At 37.5% G+C, this 22,834-nt stretch overlaps 1 protein-coding gene across 5 annotated transcripts in view; it reads left to right on the top strand.

Annotated features, from left to right (window-relative positions):
• Positions 1–19,622, top strand: part of LOC106050198 (uncharacterized) — a 52,211-nt gene extending 32,589 nt beyond the window's left edge. For 2 of the 5 annotated variants that reach the window (XM_056007044.1, XM_056007043.1), the window contains exons 5-9: positions 891–1,007; positions 1,606–1,746; positions 12,642–12,785; positions 18,015–18,144; positions 18,406–19,622. In XM_056007044.1, coding sequence (XP_055863019.1) covers positions 891–1,007; positions 1,606–1,746; positions 12,642–12,785; positions 18,015–18,144; positions 18,406–18,723 — 850 coding nt within the window. In that variant the 3' untranslated portion in view covers positions 18,724–19,622. The remainder of the gene's footprint in view (positions 1–890; positions 1,008–1,605; positions 1,747–12,641; positions 12,786–18,014; positions 18,145–18,405) is intronic. The other 3 variants (XM_056007046.1, XM_056007047.1, XM_056007045.1) reach the window with 2 other exon arrangements.
• The last annotated feature ends 3,212 nt before the right edge of the window (positions 19,623–22,834 follow it).

Below are 22,834 nucleotides of genomic sequence, written 5' to 3'. Positions count from 1 at the left end.
AGACCAGAGTTTCAACAGAAGTATGCCGATATTGTTGCAGCTGCCAATACCTAGGACGCCGGCCAAGCGCTGTAGTCGTTTCCGATTCGAGAGTTGAACCCACTCTTGAATGGATAAGTGAATATGAGGGCCTATAAATGTCTTTTTTTTTTCTTAAAAGGACGCGCGTGAAAATTCTTTCATTTCTATTGAAAGTGCATAAGAAAGGAGGGGAGGTAACAACAAAAGCCCGGGAACAAATCAACGCGCGCAGCTGGTGAATAATTTTATGTTGTTTTTATTTTTCGGAAGGGTGTGCATGGAGGGGGGGGGGAGAAATGGTGTTACTAGAATTCACTGGCCAAAAGTATGTGTTTGTGAGGTTGCATTATAAAACGGGCCTTTCCAATTCAAGGTAACAGGTAGTCAAATTCACCGACTATAAGTTTGTTTGCGGGTCATTTTATTTGAAGTGCACAATCTCTGGAATCGATAAGGACATTCCACATGAGATTTTGTACACAACCTCTCAATACCTCCTAGGTGCTCGATAAAAATGGCTTTAATGAATTCACAATCTGAGTTCAAAAATTCTAAAACATGGCAAGTTTTCTATTAAATCTTTGTATTTAATTTTCAATATTTCCCCAAAGTCACCGAAGAAGAAGGAGAAATACTTCAATGAAAAGTAAAAAATCCTTGTTGGAAAGCGTTACGAGGCACTGGGTGTAGAAAGGAAGGGGGGATTCCATTCAAAATCTACGTAGAACCTTTCTAATGTTTCGATATGGAAGAGAAGTCAGAGATTGTATTTATATTTTTTCTTTTGGGGGAGGGGTGCAAGCAGGAGAGAGAAAGGTGATAACAGAGTTTTATTTTATAAGAATATAAAAACAACTCTCTTTAAACAGGGATTTTGATGGTAGTATGAAACACAACTCTGCAACTAAAGAACATGTAGCTGTAACGTTGATTATCCTGCTTGCTTTCTCTGTTGGCCTTGGTATTATACTAACTGCTTACTACAGGTATACACATGTAGTTATAGTAGAAGCTGTAACAAATATGTACATCTGTGTACAGAACAAAAACTAGTTAATGGAATTTTCATCTTGTATTTATTTTAGTTTAATTTTCATTGCATTGAAAACTTTATTGGTCATTTTGGAAACAATATTTTCATTTCGTAGAATATCAAGAAAGGCTATACTCTATGATATTCTAGAAATTTTAAATATTTCTTTCTTATAACTTCACATTAGGAAAGATAATTCCAAGTTTAATGTCCAAACAATGACATGTTTAATGACCAAACAATGACATGTTTTATGACGAGATAATACCATAATTATTGACCAAACAATGGCATGAAATAATGATATGTTCAATGGCTAGAAATTGAAAAATTTAAATCAGGCGCGATTTCTAATTTAACAAACTTAAGTCTTTAATTTCCCGCCTAGCCCTGACTGAATTTTTACGTGACACCCTAAGCTCATTTTAAACGTTTCAATCAACTCTCTAAGCGCCGTACACACAAATAAAACTCTCCTTTCTGTCTGATCTACATGTAAGCTTATGGGCTAATATTTTGCAGAATTTAACTGCAGTTTCTGTGTTCAACAGCATTTGTCGCACTCTGAATGTGGTGTCCATCGTTGGTAGGAATCGAGTGTGCCCCAGACAGCAGTCGCCACACATTCACTCGGACAGCAATGATCTTACCATGTCTGTTGCTCGTTCCTACAGACCTCAGTATTCAGTGAGGTAGGGATGTATTAAATATTAATTTATATTATTAATATATGTGACTCGGTACCCTCATATATTACAGGGATGCCGTAGCATTTGGCTTATTCGTGTGAAGCCAAGGGGAAAATGTCGATATTGAAGTGCCATGGTCCAGAGCTTTTCAAAGCTTCTCGTATATGTTTTGACTCAGTGACTCCGACAATCTGTGTTGTCCTCACATATCCATGGTCGAGTCGAGTGTGAATGACTTTTTAATGTTTCATATATCGTCATGGCCCCCACATCGAAAAAGCAAACACTTCCACATGGTCTAAAGAATTTAAATTAGAAACCAAGATTAACAGACGTTTTGACTAGTACGGTAGGTTAAGTCTGTTCTAGTACTGCCTGTGTCTTGGATTATTTGGGTTCTTTCTGACATTTCGGTGTGTCTTTTTTCCATCACAAAATTGATCCAAGAAACTCGTACTAGGCCTTTACTACTCTAGAAATAAACAGAAATTTTGAAATAATAGCAACAAAATTTATAGTGTATCAATTTCATTGTGTACTTTTAATGTAAGCCAATAAAACGCGCGACGAGAATATTAACAACTAGTCGACCCACGTCGTAGCATACGTCGCTATTTAGTGACGGGTGAACATTTCCTGAAAGACACAGTTGTCCAAATGGGGTGGGAGAGATCAACATACAATTGTCCATGACTGAAAGCAGGTTTTGGAAGATGCAGGCATATCTTTTTTGAACGTTTGGACTTGTGCTTTATTACTTGTCGTGGCAAAGGTTAAACTATCAGAGAATTGTCTGCGCGTAAAGGTAAAAGGCAAATTTGAATCTGATGGAGTCAGGGATATCCTGGGAATAAGGACAGTTTGTGAGGTAGCAGCTGCAACAGTTTTACACTTCAGTACGTTGTGGTGAATGCAAACGCTAAATAGCAGGGATATGGAGAGACGTTGACCCGGATTGTAAACTCGAGGAGGGTCATGCGGACGTTCTCGGAAGTGAATAGTGATAGTAGCGGGAAGTATTTGAGACATCGCCACAATTTCAGCCTCGCCACCAAAAACACCGGAAGTATTCATGTAGGCAGCGTATAGTCTAGCAGAGTGTATGACTGTGCTTCCGTGAGTAAGACAAATGGACAGGGCTTCACCATAGTTATCCTAATGTTCGCAAACAAAGCTTACAGACATCTTGCGAAGTTTGAGAGCAACAGTTTCGTCGATGACATTTTTCCAGAAATATGCGACTGATAGAAATAAACAGTTACCTGATGCAGGAATTTTGACTACATTGAAAGATCTGTTGACTCCACGAAATATATGGGAAATGGTGGCCATGGTTAGGAAACGAAGAGCAATACGAAAGGGAAAAAATCAAAACAAAGCTACGGAAAAAAACATGAAACTATTTTAATGTCACCAGATATTTTTTTCTGAGCCGTGCTCTCTGTCGAGGCGAAAGATGCGTGGGGTAACTTTAGTCCAACTTGTAGAGTTTTCTTTCCATGACTTTATCGTGGTGTAACGCATGGTTGGGCCATGAAGAGAATTATATATATATATATATATAGTTATGTCACTTTCCTGTGAAAGATTTGTTGATGAACGAATTGTCAGTGAGCTATTTGCCCTGTGAACCATTTTCGTAAACAAGTTGCCTGTAACCCAGCTGTCAGTGAACGATATGTTTAATGAACGAATTGTCGGATGCTAGATTAGTCGGTGAAAGATTAATCGTGGAACCCTTTCTATGCTAATTAGTGATCTTGGTATTGATTTTAGAATGGGTGGCGCCCGTGGCGGCTGACAGAAGTAGTGGTAAGCAGTCACTACAAAATTGTCTAGTACTTCATAAGTTATGATAGCAAGGCTATTACCAGCACATTTTTTCGATGTCAGGCCTGTCGCCCTTCACCTGGCTAGCATAGCCTTTTAGTGTCTGCTCAGACCCGATTTTCTTTGTATATAGAAGGATGAGTTTTGGGTTGTCCCTAAGAGTAACAGTGAAGACAGTCCAGACACCATCAGTTCAAAACAGGGCCGGTCCTACAGATTGCGGGGCTCTATGCGAAACGGATTGCGAGGGGCCCAGTCTGGGTAGGGATGATAATAAATGAAAATTAAGAGTTTGTATTAGAAAATATATTAGTCTTTGCATTTTATTCATACTATACTAAGTACATAAAATTAACTTTACGAGCCATCTGCAGTAGATAGTAGTTTTCCAACAAAAAGCCGACTTTTAGATTTACTATCGACTAGCAAAATATCGCTTTTTTAAAAAGAGGTTGAGATAGATTTAGATCTTTTATTTGTAGGCCAGTGACTATTAAAGTAAATTAAGTATTTGAACTTCTTATTGTGATTAAAATGAATATTATTATTACATTTTTATTTGATGAAAACTAACAATCACGAGAAGGATTAGAGTTTTCCATATTGAATGACAACCAACACATGATAACATCCAATGGAAATAGCACAAAAGTAATTAAGATGGAACTTGTGATTAAGTTCGGCTTACCACCAGTTATTCCTCTAGGATTAAGAATAAATGAAGTAGTCCAGACTCGATTGCTCAGCGATAGAGAAATAAGAGGGTCTGATTTTATTTGGATCTACTTTATATAGGCCTGGAAAATGCGGGCGGAAACAGGAAATGTCCTAGGCTAAGAATTATCTTACACGTGGGTGAATTAGACTTGAGATGGGAGTAATCTCCTAGATCAAAGAGAGACGTAGGAGAAAGGGGAGGGAGGATTGACTTGCATTCCACACAAGGTGGTGTCCACTGCGGCTGTCAGACATCCTGCCGATAAGATCAAAGAGTCTGTGTGTATCTTTGCCCCGGTCAAGGGAAGATAAATCGAAAGACGTGGCCGAGCTATCTCCAATGTGGTCAAATAAGTCTAGCCTGGAGCGGAAAAGGTGGTGCGGGTGAAGAATTTGGGGGTAGGGTGGGGACATAATTAAAATAAAATAAATAAATAAGGATAAATAATAATTAATGCTGTGATAAATTTGAGTGACTCTGACAGCGAGTTTTTGGCTTGTCACAGACATATTAAATAAAAACGTTGAAACGACTAGGCCTGCCTATTTCAATTTGTAATTTAACTCTCCACGCCACATTTTTTTATTCTTTTTTTTCATTTATTCATTTCTCACTTTCTCTTGCTGTAAATAGTTTAGATCATGAATTTAAAAAGTTAGAAACTTTCAACGACCAATTGTGACGGCCCTCGTGTATGAATGGCTTGTTTGGTGATTATTTTGAGTTTGCCACACACTGGGCCATCAGAGATATATAATGGAAATTTATTAACATAAAATATACAAGGAAGAATAAAATGGGAGGGGGGTTGCATCTATCTCTTAGCAATAATATATTTAATCATCACTCTTGCATTTTATGAGAGTATATGTCACTTTTGTCCTCCGAACTTATCTGGTTGTCCTATCGATGCAATAGCTGGCTGGGCTCCTGGGTTGAGGTCTTGCAGCTGGATATGGCGCTCTAGCGGGTAGAGGGTCGCCGGTGATACGGCTCTCGTGGAGTCTCAATCCAAAGTTCTGGTTGTGGGCACAGTAGGGCACGAAGTGTGCTGCGGGAAGAGCTGATCTGCCGTGGGGCAGCCTTGTTAATAGGATAGGTTCAATAAGTTGCGATGAGCAGGTGAGGTTATGAAGTCTCGCATAGACACGTGGTCTCAGGAACCTAGTGTCTAATAGGCGTGTGGTATCCCGAAGGCACGCACTGCCAATTAGGCAGATAGCGCCAAGTAGGTTAGCAAGTAGGCAGTAATGCTAATTAGGCAGACACCTGAGTGAGGCTGCGGATAAACAAAGACAAGTTAGGACATGTCTCTCATGCATCTTATCGATGCCCTCGACTGAGGTGCATTAGTCAGAGTACAATGGAGCGATGATTGCAAATGGAATTGGTAAAATAGTAGCAATATAAAACGTACAAAGTAAGAGAGAGAATAATCTCAATTTAACATAAGTGGAAAGAGGGGGGGGGGTGGATAATGGTCAGCGACCGTGACGCCATTGTTTACATGTGGCCGTCGGCCATGAACAATGGAGTGAACATAAATGCAGAGAGAGCTCGACCAAGGGGCCATCGTCTAAGTAAAAATAATAAAGCTGGAGATAATTCATAACTCTTTCCTAAGCGCAGTGCCAATGCGTTAGCAAGATTATCAAGGCGATCAGCCGAGATAAAGGAAATAAAATAAGATGTACAAAATATATACAAGGTTTCGTCAAGGATCAATTGGGCAACGTAGCAATAATATTTTGGACACAGGTTAATGCAATCAATATATAATATGTACATATGAAATAGTTATGTTTCTTACTTACGGCAGTGTGAAATACGCAATTAAACATAAATGAAATAAGTTAAATCCAAATAATATTATCCAGCACCAAATACACACAAACTAATTAAGATGGAACTGTGATTAAGTTCGGCTTACCACCAGGTATTCATCTAGAAGTGAGAATAAATGATTAGTCCAGACTCGACTGTCAGCGAGATGGAGGAAATGACAAAGTGTGTCTATTCAGACTTGGTTTAGCTTATAAAGGTCCGGAAGAGAGGGGCGGAAAAGGGAGGGTCGAGAGACTAAAGATAATCTCTCACGAGGATGAATTTATCTCGAGAATATCAAGAGGCATGTTGACACAGAGATCAAAGAGAGACGTGGGTAGGGGTGAAGGAAAGAAGGAATTATGTCCGGAAGTGCGGGATGGGTAGATTTGCCTAGTTGGTGTCAACCGTGAACGTCAGATACCTGGCGCTAATGACCAATGCCAGTGATATGACTGTTTATCCTTCCCCGGGTCAAGGGGAGATAAGTGAAAAGTCTTGGCCACGTCGTCGCCAATGTGGTGGACTCAGTCTAGCGATAAGAGAAAAAGGTGGGGTTTGGTTGTGAAATCGGGCCTAAGAGTAAGAAATGATTGAGATAAAATAAATAAATACTAATTAATTCTGTGATAAAATTGAGTGACTCTGTCAGCAAACTTTTGGGCTGTGACAAAATCCTTACACACGTCCTCTTCCTTTCACCATCCATTCATCTAGTCTCTTTATAGTGCGCTGGTGCGTAGCCATGGACCCACTATAGAATAGTGTTATGACATTGCACCCTTCTTACGTCTGTTCGTCCCGAACTGACTTTGTTCCTCTCTCCTCTCCACACTACCGGTACAACCGGTTGACGTGTACCACTTTGCATTTGAGGACCTTTCTAGATAAGATGAGATAATTTTATTGATCCAATCAATTGGAAATTCAGTTTGACTACAATTGACAACATCAGCGTAACTACTGTACAATAACAGTATAGATGAAAAATTCGAACAACATTCACACACGAAACACATACACATTCACAACCAGCGCTTTATGAATCTGACTTCTATGTACTTCTCGATGACGACAGCTGATCTTGAACACTCTGACTGAAAGTGGGATAAAGGAGCTCTTAAATCTTTCTGTTATAGTCCTAATGGAAAGGAGACGACCACTTCGTTCAGATCTTATGTAACAGTAGTTTAATGGCTGCAGGTTGTCTTTAAGAATCGAGAGTGTTTAGGAAAGGCATCCCTCAGGAAAAGCTCTTCAAGAGATGGTAGCGGTATACGGTATACCACGTCGTTGATCCGTTTCAGGATCCGATAAGGACCTTCCCAATCCTTTTGTTATTTAGGCGATCTTCCCTTCTTTCTCTTTGGGTTGTACATACTCTACAAACCCAGCAGAATTGGCCCCTCTATCATATCTGGTCTTCATGAGGTCACTACTTTTCAATTTTGTCATCTGTTGGTCTGGCCGTGTTTAGCCTTTTCAGAGGTTTAGATTTTTGCGGACGTCTGTTTGATTGAATACAATTTTTAGTTTTGTGACGATGAGGCGGTGGTCTGTTCCACATTCTGCACCACAGCAAGATTTGGTGACATGTGTGTCCTGACTGGCAGATTGTCTGGTGGTGACGTAATCTATGAGGTGCCAGTGTCTTGAGCGGGGATGCATCCAGGAAGTTCGCTTTCTCATTGGAAGACTGAATATATGAGCAGCTTGTGTTCAGAACAGGTCTGGAGTAGTAATAATCCGTTGCTGTTGCATTGACCTATCCCGAATTAGCCTTAGACTCCTTTCCAGATGTAATGGTCAGAGCCGACTCTTGCGTTGAAGTCACCGAGAATGAGTAGTTTTTCTGTTTTTGAAATATCAAGTATGGTGGAGTTAAGTTCTTCGTAGAACCTTGCTATGACATCATCTGGGTTGGTCATGGTAGGGGCGTAACAGCTAACACTGAAAATGTGTTTCTCTCCGTTTTGTAAAGGCAGCTTTTGGGTCATGAACCTGTCACTAATTCCTTTAGGAGGCCCGACTGTTTTTATGTCAAATCCGACTCCAGATTCACGTCGTACTTCAGTGCTTCTACCGCTCCAGAAGAAAGTATATTTAGCTCCTCTTTCGCAGAGTTCACCTTCATCTGCAAGCCTAGTCTCACTCAGTGCTGCTATGTCTATGTTGTATCGGTGGAGCTCCCTGGATACTAGTGCAGTTCGATCTTGTGGTCTTTTAGATGTGTCGTTGGCAAGTAGTGTGCGCACATTCCACCTATGGTAAGAGGAACTATCCTATTGACAGATAAGGAAGAAATCCTAAAACGCTGAGCTTAGCACTTTGAAAAGGTTCTCAATACACCTTCCATTATAAATGAAGCCGCCATAGACAGGCTACAGCAAGTACCAATAAATAAAAAAACGGATGACCCCCCCCCCCTACGCTAAAGGAAACCGATCTTGCCATTCAACAGCTCTCAAGTTGAAAAGCCCTAGGAGCTGATTCAATTTCCGCAGAGGTCTACAAAAAGGTGGACTAGCCCTGATTGAAAGACTTCATGAGCTGTTCTTTATTATGTGGGAACAAGAGTCAATACCACAAGCCTTTAAGATGCCACAATTGTCCATCTATACAAGCGAAAAGGAAACCGCCGAATCTGCGACAACCACAGAGGAATATCTCTTCTCTCTATTGCTGGGAAAATCTTCGCACGCATCCTACTAAATCGGCTCATGCAACACCTAGAGCAAATTCTACTACCAGAAAGCTAGTGCGGCTTATGAAAAGAGCGTGGAACCATCGACGTGATCTTTGCGGCAAGGCAGTTCCAGGAAAAATGCCAAGAACAAAATGCTGACCTGTTCTCAATATATGTCGACTTAACAAAGGCATTCGACACTGTTAGCAGAGAAGGACTCTGGAAGATTTTATCGAAAATTCATAACCATGGTGAGACTATTTCATGATGGCATGATGGCTCGTGTCCAGGAAAGTGGAGAACCATCAGATCCCTTCGAAGTATCAAACGGGGTAAAACAAGGCTGTGTCCTAGCACCTACACTGTTCAGTATCATGTTCTCCGCTATGCTGACACATGCATTCACAAATAGAGAAAACAACGGGATAAATATAACATACAGATTTGATGGTGGCCTATTCAACCCGAGGCGGCTCAAAGCAAAATCAAAAATAAAATCAGCAGTAATCAGGGACTTGCTATTTGCTGACGACTGTGCCTTAAATGTCTGTTCTGAAAATGATCTGCAGAGCATTGTCAGTGACTTCTAAAGAGCATGTTGTGTCTATGACATTAACACAAATATTATATTAGCCTGTTCCAGGGAAAGCCTACTCGGATCCAAGCATCAAGATAAGTAGGCATTATATAAACGCAGTGGACTGTTTCACATATCTTGGCAGCACACTCTCCAGAATCGGAAAGATCGATAATGAAATTGACCTACGTATCGCCAAGGTCAGTGCATCCTATGGCAGACTGTTAAAAACATCTGGAACAGAAGAGGTATCACCGCAAATACAAAGCTAGGGATCTATCGAGCTGTCATCCTCCCTGCATTGCTCTATGCCTCGGAAACGTGGGCAGTGTACAGAAAACATGCAAAGAAATTGAACCACTACCACACGACATGTACAAGAAAAATACTGAATGACAAATGGCAAGACAAAATACCAGATACTGAAGTCCTTCAAAGAGCAGGTCTGCAAAGCATAGACACAATCCCGATTCAGTCCCAGCTGCGATGGGCAGGAAACGTCTGCAGAATGGAAGACCGCCGCATCCCTAAACGACTCTTGTGTGGCCAACTAAGAGAAGGAAAGCGCTTGCAAGGCGGTCGAAGAAAACGCTTCAGGGACACCCTCAAAGCTTCTCCGAAGGCGTTTAGCATGGACCTAGCCATCTGGGAGACAGAGACACGTGACAGAACATCAGTGCACCCCCTGGAAGACAAAGTAGTCATCATCGAATCACGATGGACGAATTATATATACTTGTCTTTTATCCTACTTCATGCAACTGCATGTACCTCCCAAGTCTCCTTCTAAGTTCTGTTACGAATTCGCTAGCTGTAGTTTGTTTGTTTGTTTTTTGTTTTGTTTTTTTATTTTTGGAACATCGGCACAATTTAGGCCATGTCGTGCCTGCAGTCCCTTAAGGACTACTCTCTCTCTAAACAACAAGGGTCAAATTCTATACAGTCATATCAATAAAATCAAGGTCTATTCACAGTTAAAATAGTGAAGGTAGTAAAACTTTAATTATTTGATTTGTTTGTCTCCTGCCAGCCCCAAAAGAGGTCTACTGGCAACCGAAGTTCTCGACCAAATAATAACCAGGAAAGCCCCCATTGTTATGCGAAGCCCCCATTGTTATGCAACTCTAGGAAGTGTGTGTAATTAAAAGCAATTAATTATTTAAATAATTTAGTTTTGGTGACGTTAGTTCTAGAGGTTTCTAACGCCACCATAGACAGTGTGTGTTACAGGTCGCGAAACGAAACACATAGATAGCATACAATAAAGAAAAGAATTATTAGTATAAAAATATTAAAATGTTTAATGTAATAAAAGGTAAAAATGGAAGGGATGACAATGGTGGGGAGGATAAAGATAAATACTAAAGTAATCTGTTTATGCGTGAACATTAAAGATATCAATAAATCATCATACTGACCGGGACTATACAAATGTGCAAATGTCCTATTGTTTTTATGACTTAGCTCTTATGTTCCTGAGCATTAGCTTGGGAGGTGCCAGCTCCAGCCGAAATACTGCAGTTGAATTAGGAATAGCCCGGCCGCTGTTAAGTGTCCTTGAAGTGGGAGTGACACAGCGGGGTTTGGCCACGATAATTTGGGCAAGCTGCCGGGACAGAGAATTGACTTCAGATGTAGAACTTACTACTCAGTGTTCGCTGATGTCAAGGTTCCTACCTTCAGCCACGGCGTGGGTTCAATAGGAACAGCAGGGACGGGAGTTCTGGAAGTCGTTGTATTGAGCCAGGAAGGCTAACCAAATTCAGATAAATATATAACAGGGAGGAAGCAAGCATTCGGATCTAGTAGCATAACCGGAAGTATTGGGATTCAACAAACTGCACCTTACACCACCAACTTAAAGAACTTGACAACTCGGGGCTCCAAAGTAACGTAACACTTTAATAGTTGAATAAATAACAGCCAATACTGTAAAATGGGCAACACGTACACTGTACAAATATCTCTCCGATAACACCGTTCCGCCGTATCAACTCTTGCACTGGCCTCTCCATCTCGTTCCGGGCTTGCACTGGGTTCAACAGTTCAGGACTGACTTCACACACTAGGCTCGTTGTGTCGGACTCGATCGCAGACCAAGATCAAGACGTCGTTCGTCTCAACTGTACTTGATAGTACTCGCACTGAACTGTCGTAATGCTCCGTACAGAACCACACCGCTGAACTGTGCTGTAGTCGACCGTGTTCTGGACTCCTGTCGTGAACCTCCTTTCTGAACCTTGCTGTATTGAGCCCCTTTTCTCGACCGTCTTGACTGCGACACCTACTGGCCTTCTCGAACCGGACAGAACGCCGCTCGATGTTTTCAGGTGGTCAGATGACTACAACTCTCGTGACGCTCCTGAGCTCTGTTCACGACGTCGATCCTTCCCGAACCGCCGTCGATCCTTCCCGAACCGCCGTGTTGACACTCGTCTCGGCTGACCGTCGTAACTCGTCACGGTTGACCGCTTGTCTAGCGCTGACCGTCGTAACTCGTCACGGTTGACCGCTTGTCTAGCGCTGGCCTGGGGCGATTTGCGTCGGCTGACTTACACACACACCACTACCCCTCTCTGTGCCACCACCAGGTTTATAACAATATAATTCTCTTCATGGCTCAACAGTCTGGACACCACCTATGTCTAAAAGTCATGGAAAGATCACTCTTTTATTTCTGCAAGTCGGACTTGAGTTATCCAACCTAACCTTTGCGGCGAAAAAAAAAAAGAGGGGGCGGGAGAACAAGTATTATTCACCCGTCATTAAATAGCAGGGCCGGACTTAACCATTGTGACCAAGAAACCATGGAAAGATCACTCTTTTTTTTCTGCAAGTCAGACTAGAGTTACCCCAAAATGATAATTTTGTCTATATTACAGGAGATTTTTATGAGTTTTAACAACATTTTAATGATTTCCGGAGATTTCCAGAACTTTTTCGTAAATTTTGGGGTAAACCAGGAGGTCGCTATAAAATGGTTTAATTTAATAATTTAAACCTAGGATTAGCGTGTGGTCTATGAAAGTGCAGGGCCCACTGCGTTCGAATAGGTTGCAGTGGCCTAAGCCGGGCCCAGCAAAATAGTGGCGCATGCTACGCCGCAGGTCGACTAATATATTATAATACATTTAGAAAACATCTTGCCTCATCTCATCTGCGTAGCAATCACATTTTGCGCTATTTCATTTTGCTCATATGAAATGTAATCGAAGAACACTCTTATTATATCAATAAATATCAACATCAATCTCTTTGTTCAGTACACCAAGTTTCATCGGAGAAGTGTTGAGTAAAGAGCACAAAGACGCTTTCATTGTTATGTACAATAAGCAGGACAGCACAGTGATCATAGATGACCTGGTCAGTGGGAGTGAGACCAGGACCCAGAGAACGACATCTTCAAGGTTAGTACCGCCAAACATATAACTGTTCTATTATTATCTAAACTCTGATTTGTAACTCTTATAAAAGGTGTACTGCTAAGAATTAGCCTAGAGATGAATGTTGACATTATAGAAAATAAGGGAGTTCCGCCCAAGTCTAGGACTTTTAAAGAGGCTGTGCTCTAGGCAGACGTTGTTCTACGTATTTGTGATGTCCTCCTAAGAATAAACATCTGTATATCGGTGAGTTGCCTCCCTTAAGTACATGGAAACAGACAGTGCGTGCTGGGACAACTCTCGCTGTGAACAAGAGAATTGAAGATGGCCTTAATCAAGAGGGGAAAAAAAAGTAGTTTGTAGTTCATAGTTTGTGAACAGAATTAGTTGAGTATCTATATAATATAAGCTAATTATTAATATTTGAACCCATTTGTATATTATGTCGTACCACATTCTAATCTCAAATTTTGTCATTAGTAAATATAAAATGAAAAAGGGTTGTACCAGGTGGGTGGGGCTATAAGCGAAATCGCCCTCCACCCATTGAAGAAAACAATATTTTTTCTTTTGTATTTTAGTTAAGAAATTACTAAATTAAAAAACAATCTCTGTCACTAACATAATTTATATATGCTATAAATTAAATTCTTATATTGAGTTGCCCCAATCCAATCATTAGCAGACATTATAAAAAGGAGCAAGGATTAATCGTTTTCACTCTACCGCCCTCTCCCCTTTTCAGACGAATACATGACGTTTTATAACAGGATAGTCTAATATGGCGACAGAGTTTATGTAATTGCACATGAATTTATAATAATTATGTTAAGAAAGACTTTGTTTTGGAAAATTTAGAATTCATAAGAAATTTTTCAGTATAATAGTAACAATTGGATGAGTTCTGAACCCAAATATTTTTTTCCTAGTCGCCTTTTCCCAACCTTTACTCAATCGGATATTTTTCTACTGTATAAATAAATTTGGTACTATAACTCACAATTTATGATTGAATCCTAAAAATGTAAAAAAAATAAATAAATAAATAAAATAGTAGAATCTAATTTGTTCACTAAATTTCTCCTCCCACTTCCGAATTTTTTTTTAGAGCTTTGAATTATAGTTCTGTAACAAAACGAAGTCACATATAGGCGTATTGAACAAAATGTATCACTTAGAAATCAGCTTTTTTAAAATAATATTTTTTGACAGCGATCCTCAAAGCCTTAATCTAAATCTGTATTTTATATTTTGAAGGAACAAATTGGTTGTATTTGCAATGTACTAAGGGTCTATAAATTCTTATTAGAATATTTTTCAAGTAAAACATTATTCAAAAGTTTGTGAAAATTAGATATTTTTGAGCCTTTGACCATCGTTCTTGTTGATGTCTTATGCTGACCAAAACAAGCCTTCTACAAGAGGTCTTGCGTAACATGAAGACAATAGTACGATAAATACGCCTGATAAAGATATACTTACCCCACTTGTGCCTCGATTGTCAGTCACACTTCATGATTGGCCCCAAGTTACGTTATTTTACTAAATTTGATCTGCCTTTTAATAGGATGAATAATGAGCTGTAGATGTCAGGAGAATGCGTTTCTGCAGTAAAGAATGCAAGAAAACACTTTGGGGTAGCTTACCCCCTAGCTGTTTGTAAAATGTTTGACATGTTTCGGATGTTCCTTCAGAGTTGAAGATAATTACTTCCTAGTCCAAACCTCCCGCAGGACGACGGGGGATGGGAGCGGGCAGGGTTTGAACCCTCGACCATCGATAAATCTGAACGACAGTCCAGCGCGCAAACCCCACAACCAGGCAGCCATAACTGTCAACTTTAAAGCACTGAAAAAAAATCTATACTTAAACTCATAAGATTTTATGAATTAAAATGAAAATTCTATGTCAATCTAATGTCGTTGTGGCCTTAAAACAAGCTTTCAACAATGTCACATATAAAAACAAGATTACAAAGAGAGTTTGTGTTACACAAACTCAGAGGCAGCCCCCGTCGAAGTCGGATCCCTGTCGGATCTGCATATTCGCAAATAATATTCAAGAGGTGATTTAATTTTGATGGTCAAAAGTAATAATGTTTCAAAGATTCATTTGCCGTAAATTGAAATTTAAATTAAATAAAAAATAGTAGATTAGTTTTAGTATATTAAAACATTACAATATTGATCAAAACGTTTGGAAATGAAAATCTACACTTTTTTTACACTTTAAGTTTAGAAATTGAAATTCTACATCTTAATCTAGTCTATTTTAGTCTAAACTAGATCTAGAAATTCTAGATCTAGAATCTAGAATAATTTTAATTAGAATATAAATCCAGATCTAGATATACTGTAATAAAAATCTAGATCTAGTTTAAAAAATCTAGATTAGATCTAAATCAATATATCATTCCTTTTTTAAACGCGAGTCACATAACGAGGCTTAATAAACATTACTATACCGAGTTCTTTTTTCATTTCATTTGAAGAATTAATTCCATATAACGTCGGAGGGAAAAAAAACACTTCGTCACACGGCCTAGCTAGACTAAAAATCGCCTTCATCATTACGAGCCATTTATCGAGTGTTCATAGACTTTGGTGCACCGAGTGCGTTCTTTAAGCATTTCATTTAAAGAATTCATTCCATATGACGTCAAAGGAAAAAAAACACTACGTCACACGCCTAGCTAGACTAAAAATCGCCTTCATCATTACGAGACATTTATCGAGTGTTCATAGACATTGGTGCACCGAGTGCGTTCTTTTAGCATATCTTTTAAAGAATTCATTCCATATGATGTCAAAAGAAAAAAAAAACACTACGTCACACGGCCTAGCTAGACTAAAAATCGCCTTTATCATTACGAGCCATTTATCGAGTGTTCATAGACATTGGTGCACCGAGTGCGTTCTTTTAGCATTTCTTTTAAAGAATTCATTCCATATGACGTCAAAAGAAAAAAAAACACTACGTCACACGGCCTAGCTAGACTAAAAATCGCCTTTATCATTACGAGCCATTTATCGAGTGTTCATAGACATTGGTGCACCGAGTGCGTTCTTTTAACATCACATTTAAAGAGTCCATTCATATGACGTCAAAGAAAAAAAATTCCATTACCTCACAATAGGCTAGTACCGGTACCATAAAAAAAGTCTTTACTTACACGAGATATTTAATGAGGGTTCATAGACATTGGTGAACTGAGTTCTAATAGAATTTATTTAAAAAGGATCAAAGCCGCATTGTTTTTGCGTTTTGTCTGTCAGTCGGTCTGTCCGTCATCTTGTTATAAAAAAAAAACAACAACTAAAAGTTATTAAAAATTGATTAACCTTTATTTTACGTTTCAAAACATCGCAATAATTTTTAGGTATGAACACAATTGAAAAGTTTATATAATAGATTGTTCCGGATGTTTGTATAAATAGTAAAAGAAAAAGAGAATTTCAGTTAAATGTAATACCGTTAATTAACTTTTTGGATGGTCTCGTATAAAAATTAGATGCACTACAGCCATGTGGAGAGATTTTCATACCTTACTTTGGTGTTTGGATTCTGTTTTCCTTAAAAATCGGAACATAGTATTAACGATAATTAGATTTTATAATTTTATAATGTTTTAGGTAGAAAGTTAAATGTACTGTAAGAGAGTAGTGAGTTAAAATATTTTTCATAAAAATTCGTAAAAACATTATTTCGTAAATGAGAAGATTATTTGTTAATTAATTAGAAGAGGGAGTTCAAACAATTATTTGGCGTTAGTAGATTTTTAAATAAATTCGGAAATTTCTGGCGACGATTTGTAAGAAACAAAATCCGGAACTTTTTTTATCGATTACAAAACTTCTATGTTATGTTTTAGCAAGAAAAATAAATGTCTAAAAAGTAATTTTCAGTAATCAATTCTAGTAAATTACTTTTTTTTTAAGCCCTGAACAACCTATTGTCGATATTTTTAAAATTTGTTTAAAGATGAAAATACGGAACAATTCGATATTGATAACCAAATTATAGTGACGCATTGTCAAATAATATAAGTGTAATATTAGTAAATTATGCGATTTCAAACAATCATTAGGCATAATTCATGCTTTATAAAACAATATCCGGAACATTTTTACACTTAATGAAATATAAGTCAGTATAGAGATTTTGATTTAGCATTAATATGCTATTTACATAAAAAACGGAACAACATATTATTGATAATGTGTTTTTGCAACGTTTAAGCATGGAAATTGAATGTAATATAAATTAGAAGAGCAAACAAACATTTGTTGGGGTTGATTAGTTTTGCACACAAAAATCCGGAACAATCAATTTTTAGATACTTAAAACTATTGAGATGTTACGGGAGGAACATTAAAGTGTAAACAGATTTTCAATAGCTTTTAGAGTTCTAGTTTTTTTAATCTAATCGTGACGGACAGACCGACCAACAGACAAAACGCACAAAAATAATCTTCTTTGATTTGGATGGGGGCACTAAACAAAAAATAAATAAAATCTGATTTTTTAAAAAAGTTTAAGGAATTGGTTTAGCACATGATTATGTAGCAACGTTACGCTACTGCACGAAAATCGCTGCATAGAAAGTCCATTAAAAAAAATGTGCGTGATATTTACATACAAAATGCATTATTAGCCTTTATAAACAAACAGAAATGTTTTCTTTTAATTTTAGCAGCTAGTTGACCAGAAAAAACATCTTTAACTATTATTTATTTTTGTTGTAAACATTTCGTGTACATTTTAAAAATATATTTGACTTAGTGATACTGAAAATACACAAAATTTGTCCATCTTTGTTAGCATATTGTAACATTGCCTCCCTTACATTTACGTAATTGTTTTAGAATTGGTGTATTTTTATGAAAAAATCGCTTGCATAATTAATTTTATAAATTAAACGGTTTGCTTTTAGAAAACCAAAAGTAGCCGTTGCACCTAAACTTTTCAAGCCGCATTTAATGATGAAATAATATTTTTCATATCTCTTCTAGTTTTCGAGATCTGAGTGTGACAGACGGACAGACGGACAGACGGACATTTTGCACAAACCTAATAGCGGCTTTTTCCCCTTATGGGGGCCGCTAAAAAAGCTAACATTATGCTGATTCGTACATTGAATACATATGCAAAGAATAGAAATATAATGTCCAATCTTTGGTAGAGGCTCTCCCTATTTTTTGTTTCTTTCTACATGTCAGAATTATTGACACACATGCCCATATCTCATTGTAGAAATGAAAATGGTCGTGGTGAAAAAAAAAATCTGAGTTCCACATTAAGTAACTCAAGCAATAACTCTGTCAAATCAAAGACTCCGGAGTTTACTGATATCAGTAGAGGAGAGGATCTCTTGCGATTTCAGGTACGGTATGTGGTCACATGGAATTTAATTATTTGCCAGTAAAATCATTTCTATCAATCCGGTGGAAAGAATAAAATCAGTTTGTTTTTTTATTTATCTCTAAACAAAAAAATCAACCATATTATATTATTAACTATCAAGATATTTATAAATAGATTTTTTTCCACTTGATTTTTTTTAAAAGCTGAAAAAATTTTAGTCAGCATGTATTTATTGTTATTTTTTAAATATTTGACTTTTTTGTCATTGTTGTACCCGCAGAAGGAACAGAGCCAGACATTACAAAGTCGACACTCTTTTAGACGTGAATCTATCAGCCTTAAAAGCGCCATCAAGAACTCACTAGCTATGCTTATCGCTTACTGCATTTGCTCATTTCCTTTAATTGTCTTCAGTGTTCCCGACTCTGGTTGGGGTCTGACTGGCGCCCAAAGAGTTACAGCCTTGTTGGCGTGCCGCGCTCTTTTTTATATGAACGCTTTAGCGTATCCGCTGTGGTACCTGCTGTTTAGTGCCACAGTAAGGAAATGTTTTACAAGATTAAAGGAAGGTATTCTGGGAAGATACAAATGTCACTAGTAGTCACAACTGACAAATTAAAACATAGGCTTACAGACAAATACATGCTCAAAGAAAGACAAAAAAGGATTGTAAAGCTTTACAAACGAGGACAGACAAGATGACACAGTCTTACAAAGAAGGACAGACAGAATGACATAGTCTTACAAAGAAGGACAGACAGAATGACACAGTCTTACAAAGAAGGACAGACGGAATGACACAGTCTTACAAAGGAGGACACAGTCTTACAAAGAAGGACAGACAGAATGACAAAGTCTTACAAAGAAAGACAGACAGAATGACACAGTCTTACAAAGAAGGACAGACAAGATAACACAGTCTTACAAAGAAGGACAGACAGAATGACACAGTCTTACAAAGAAGGACAGACAGAATGACACAGTCTTACAAAGAAGGAGACAGTCTTACAAAGAAGGACAGACAAGATGACACAATCTTACAAAGAAGGACAGACAAGATAACAAAGTCTTACAAAGAAAGACAGACAAGATGACAAAGTCTTACAAAGGAGGACAGAAAAACAACAAGACAAAGTAGGTCCAACTGAGCAGACGTGTGGCAGAATGCCACTGATGGAGTTTCTACGTAGCAATTGCATACAATTTGAATCTGTTATAGTTTATCTAGTACATTTGACAATTACCCACTTTATGTAAATATTAACATTATGTATCATTATGCTGCCTGTTTCCAAGTGTATTATAGGAATATAAAAAATATGATATATATTTAATTTTATGTTTTTGCATATTCTGATTGGTGTGTTCTGTTTGCGTATTTATGTTGTACAATATCTTAAATCGACCATTACTTTTTCTAAGACAGAAAAGATCGATTTTCCTAGATCCGGGCGACTTTCCTTACAGTTTGAAAAAGACATACGTAATAACAATCTATATATGTGACCTGATCATTATCGGATAAGAATTTGTTTCCGTTTTCCAGTCTAGGTATAATATATATATATATAGGTCTGTGGTAATTTCCATGCGTCATTTCCACTTCCTTTTAGATGAGGTGTAAATCCAAACGAAACCTATCCTAATTGCATTAATTAGAGATCTAGAAAGCGAGATAGAGAGCAAGAAATGGTTATTTGTTAGAAGTTTTAAAAAACTTTCCTATCTAATCTAATCTAGATCTATTGTCATTTTGCTACATTCAAAAGGACTTCAGACATTGCCAGTGACAGATCTTTGTGAAGACAGCTTGCCGCTCAATGCGTCGATCGGCGTGGAAGGATCTAGGTCTAAGTCTAAGTAAGAGATTGAATTGAGAAGCCGAAGAAAAGTCACTGAGTGTGCGAAGGACTAACTTTTTGTTTTTGGCCGGAAGGGAAGGGGGGGAAGCGAATAAGTGAAAGTGACAGGCCCAGAATATGAGTGCGTGTATGTGTCGGAAGTGTATTATGAAGCAAGTCTTTGCAAATTAAGTCAAAAGTTGGAGAAATTGCGAAGCGCAGGTAAAAACACAAGAAAATGTAGTGAAAGAGAGAGCGAGAAGGTTAGAGAAAGCGGGCCGTAAAATTGTAACAGATACACTAATTCACGGGGGTATGGTTAGGTTGATCGTTCAAATGTTCTGTTTATTACAGATTTAAAAAAAAAACGAAGAAAGGGGCGTTCAGGCCATAATTAACAATATAATTCCTGGTAGCAAATCAGCGGTCGGTTTGTACTGCTAGTCTATTAGATATTTCCAAGCGTTTATAACACAATCCAATGTTCCCAGCATAATAATGATATACATTTTTATAGGCTCTTAGATTCATAAAATAATTTTTAGCTTTTTCATTGTTGAGAAAATTTTAATTTAGGCTGCTTATTCTATGTCCTAACAGAAAGAACACAATCCTCAGTTGAGTACCCCATTTGCCACAGTTGTTTAGGTTTTAAAGTAAGCTTTGAATAACGTTTCGGCCGCTTTCGTGGAATGCACACATTTTACAATAAGTAGCGATGGCCTTCGTCAGGATAACGATTTCCAGGCGATTTATGATATTAGTTACACATCTTATACAATTGTGTTTTTATGTGTCTGATTTTATTAATGTTTGAGAGCAAGCAAGTTTTCGTTGGGTAAAATAAGTCTCCATAGATTTTTGCGCTGTCGAAACATTCTAAAAGTATTATATCATACATAATAGACCAACTAGAATCTGTGTTGTTCTTGTACATCTGTTGAAATCTCATGGATTTCATTTGTACATTAAAAGATAAGCTAGGACTTGGCTTTAACTGAAACTAAAGTGAAGAATAAAAAAGGTAAACTACCTACCAGTTACAAATTATTTTGTATACATTTTCAGCATAGAATATTCGTAGTGCTACTACACAGATAGAGAGATTTATTATGACAGAAAGAACACGTGATATATTTAGAACACATTTTAATTGTCATTGCATTTTTTGTTGACTTAATCTATTATACATTTGTAAAATACCACTGACTCACTGATTTATGATGAAATTTATTAAACTGTCGCACGTATCCGCATCAAATTTCGTACACAGGTTCCTTTTACCTCCAAGACGCTCAAAGGTTTCTTTAAACCCATCTGTTCTTTAATAATAAGATGATCATTACAGGCCGTTTCTATGCTGCATTTTTTATATCACTTTTTAAAATCCTAAATTTTTAACGGGTCATATTCAACTTGGTTGGTAATTTCATGTCTTTAATGTGTAATCGCGTGACTCACGTGACTCAGATGAATTTTTATCCTCCACGTTTGTACACTATTGCTAGCTCAGCTAGTTTACAAGCAAATTGTATTTGTACATTTTGTGGGTAAAAGGGAAGCTGCATCGTTTTTACTAAGCTTTTATCAACTCACTCTGTCTGGTAAAAAGTTTGTACAAATCAAATAACGGATCATGTTGAAATTGTGTACAATAATTTCTAGTACCTGACAAAATACGAATCAGTGAAAACAAAAATTAGTTAATTAACTATAGGTAATAAATTATTTTATTTGGTATCGAACAAGAGAAAGAAAAGAAATTGTACTTGACAGTTGTTGATGGTATAAGTTCAATTAGTCTCTTGTATACCTTTTGGAAGAGAACTTACGCTGAAACGTTTGAATGACCAATAGATACCTATCAAACCTTCTATGTTCATAAGCACTTGGCTGGCACAGTGGTTTGTGTTTTATGCATTTAAAAAGCGATCACAGTAGCATTAAATTTATACCCCCTTTTCTTTCCCAACTGGTCTAGACAAAGGATAGGATCATAGCGCATCAAGAACACTAAAAGCATGAAGTCGCGCTAAGCAAAAACTATTGCTAAAAATATTTCGAATCGCGTAGATTTATTATTGTTAGCCTAGATCTTTTAAAAAATTGAATTACATGCCTAATCCAAACTAATTGATATTACACTTAATTTAAGATTAGTTTTTTTAAAGGATTCTTATATTTTTCTTGTTTACAAAGCTTATTTCAACTCTGACTGTCTGTCTGGTCCAATGTACTTTCACCCACCACCACCACCACCACCACACCCCATTCTCGGATCAAGTTGAAACTTTAAACAATAATTTGTTGTTCATAACAAAACGTGAATTAATTACAAAAAAAATAAACCAATTAGTAAATTAATTATTTATAATTGATAATTTTGTTTGGTATCGAAAAAGCGAAATAAATGCTACTTATTGAGAGATATGGCTGTATATGTAGATTTATTTCCCTTATTGCGTTTAGTACACGTTTTTTTTTCCCCACTCGGATCGAGACGAATCGTTATAGAAAGCCTGAACACTTACCTGTGACGCAGCAACTTGCGGACAGTTTTGGCCCATAGCTCGTTTCCGCCATTATGTGTCTGACATCAAAGTCTTCAAGTTGAAATTTTGCATAAGATGACAATACATGAATCAATAAAAAATTTAATAATTAGTTCATCATTTATTGGTTATTAATTAATTTTGTTTACATAGAAAAGGGAAGCTTACTTCTGCAGTATTGTACTATATGGCGATGATTTTTGTTGTTATTTCCCATGGATAAGCTTTGTTTTTATCATGATTATAGGCTATATAAGTTATGTATTGCTCACCACCTACTGTTCTTTTCATAAGTACACCAGTGTTTCTTAAAGTG

Source organism: Biomphalaria glabrata, chromosome 12, assembly GCF_947242115.1.
Source record: "Biomphalaria glabrata chromosome 12, xgBioGlab47.1, whole genome shotgun sequence".
Taxonomy (NCBI): domain Eukaryota; kingdom Metazoa; phylum Mollusca; class Gastropoda; family Planorbidae; genus Biomphalaria; species Biomphalaria glabrata.
The sequence above is the reverse complement of the archived record's forward strand: the minus strand, read 5'-3'. Positions and strand labels throughout refer to the sequence as shown.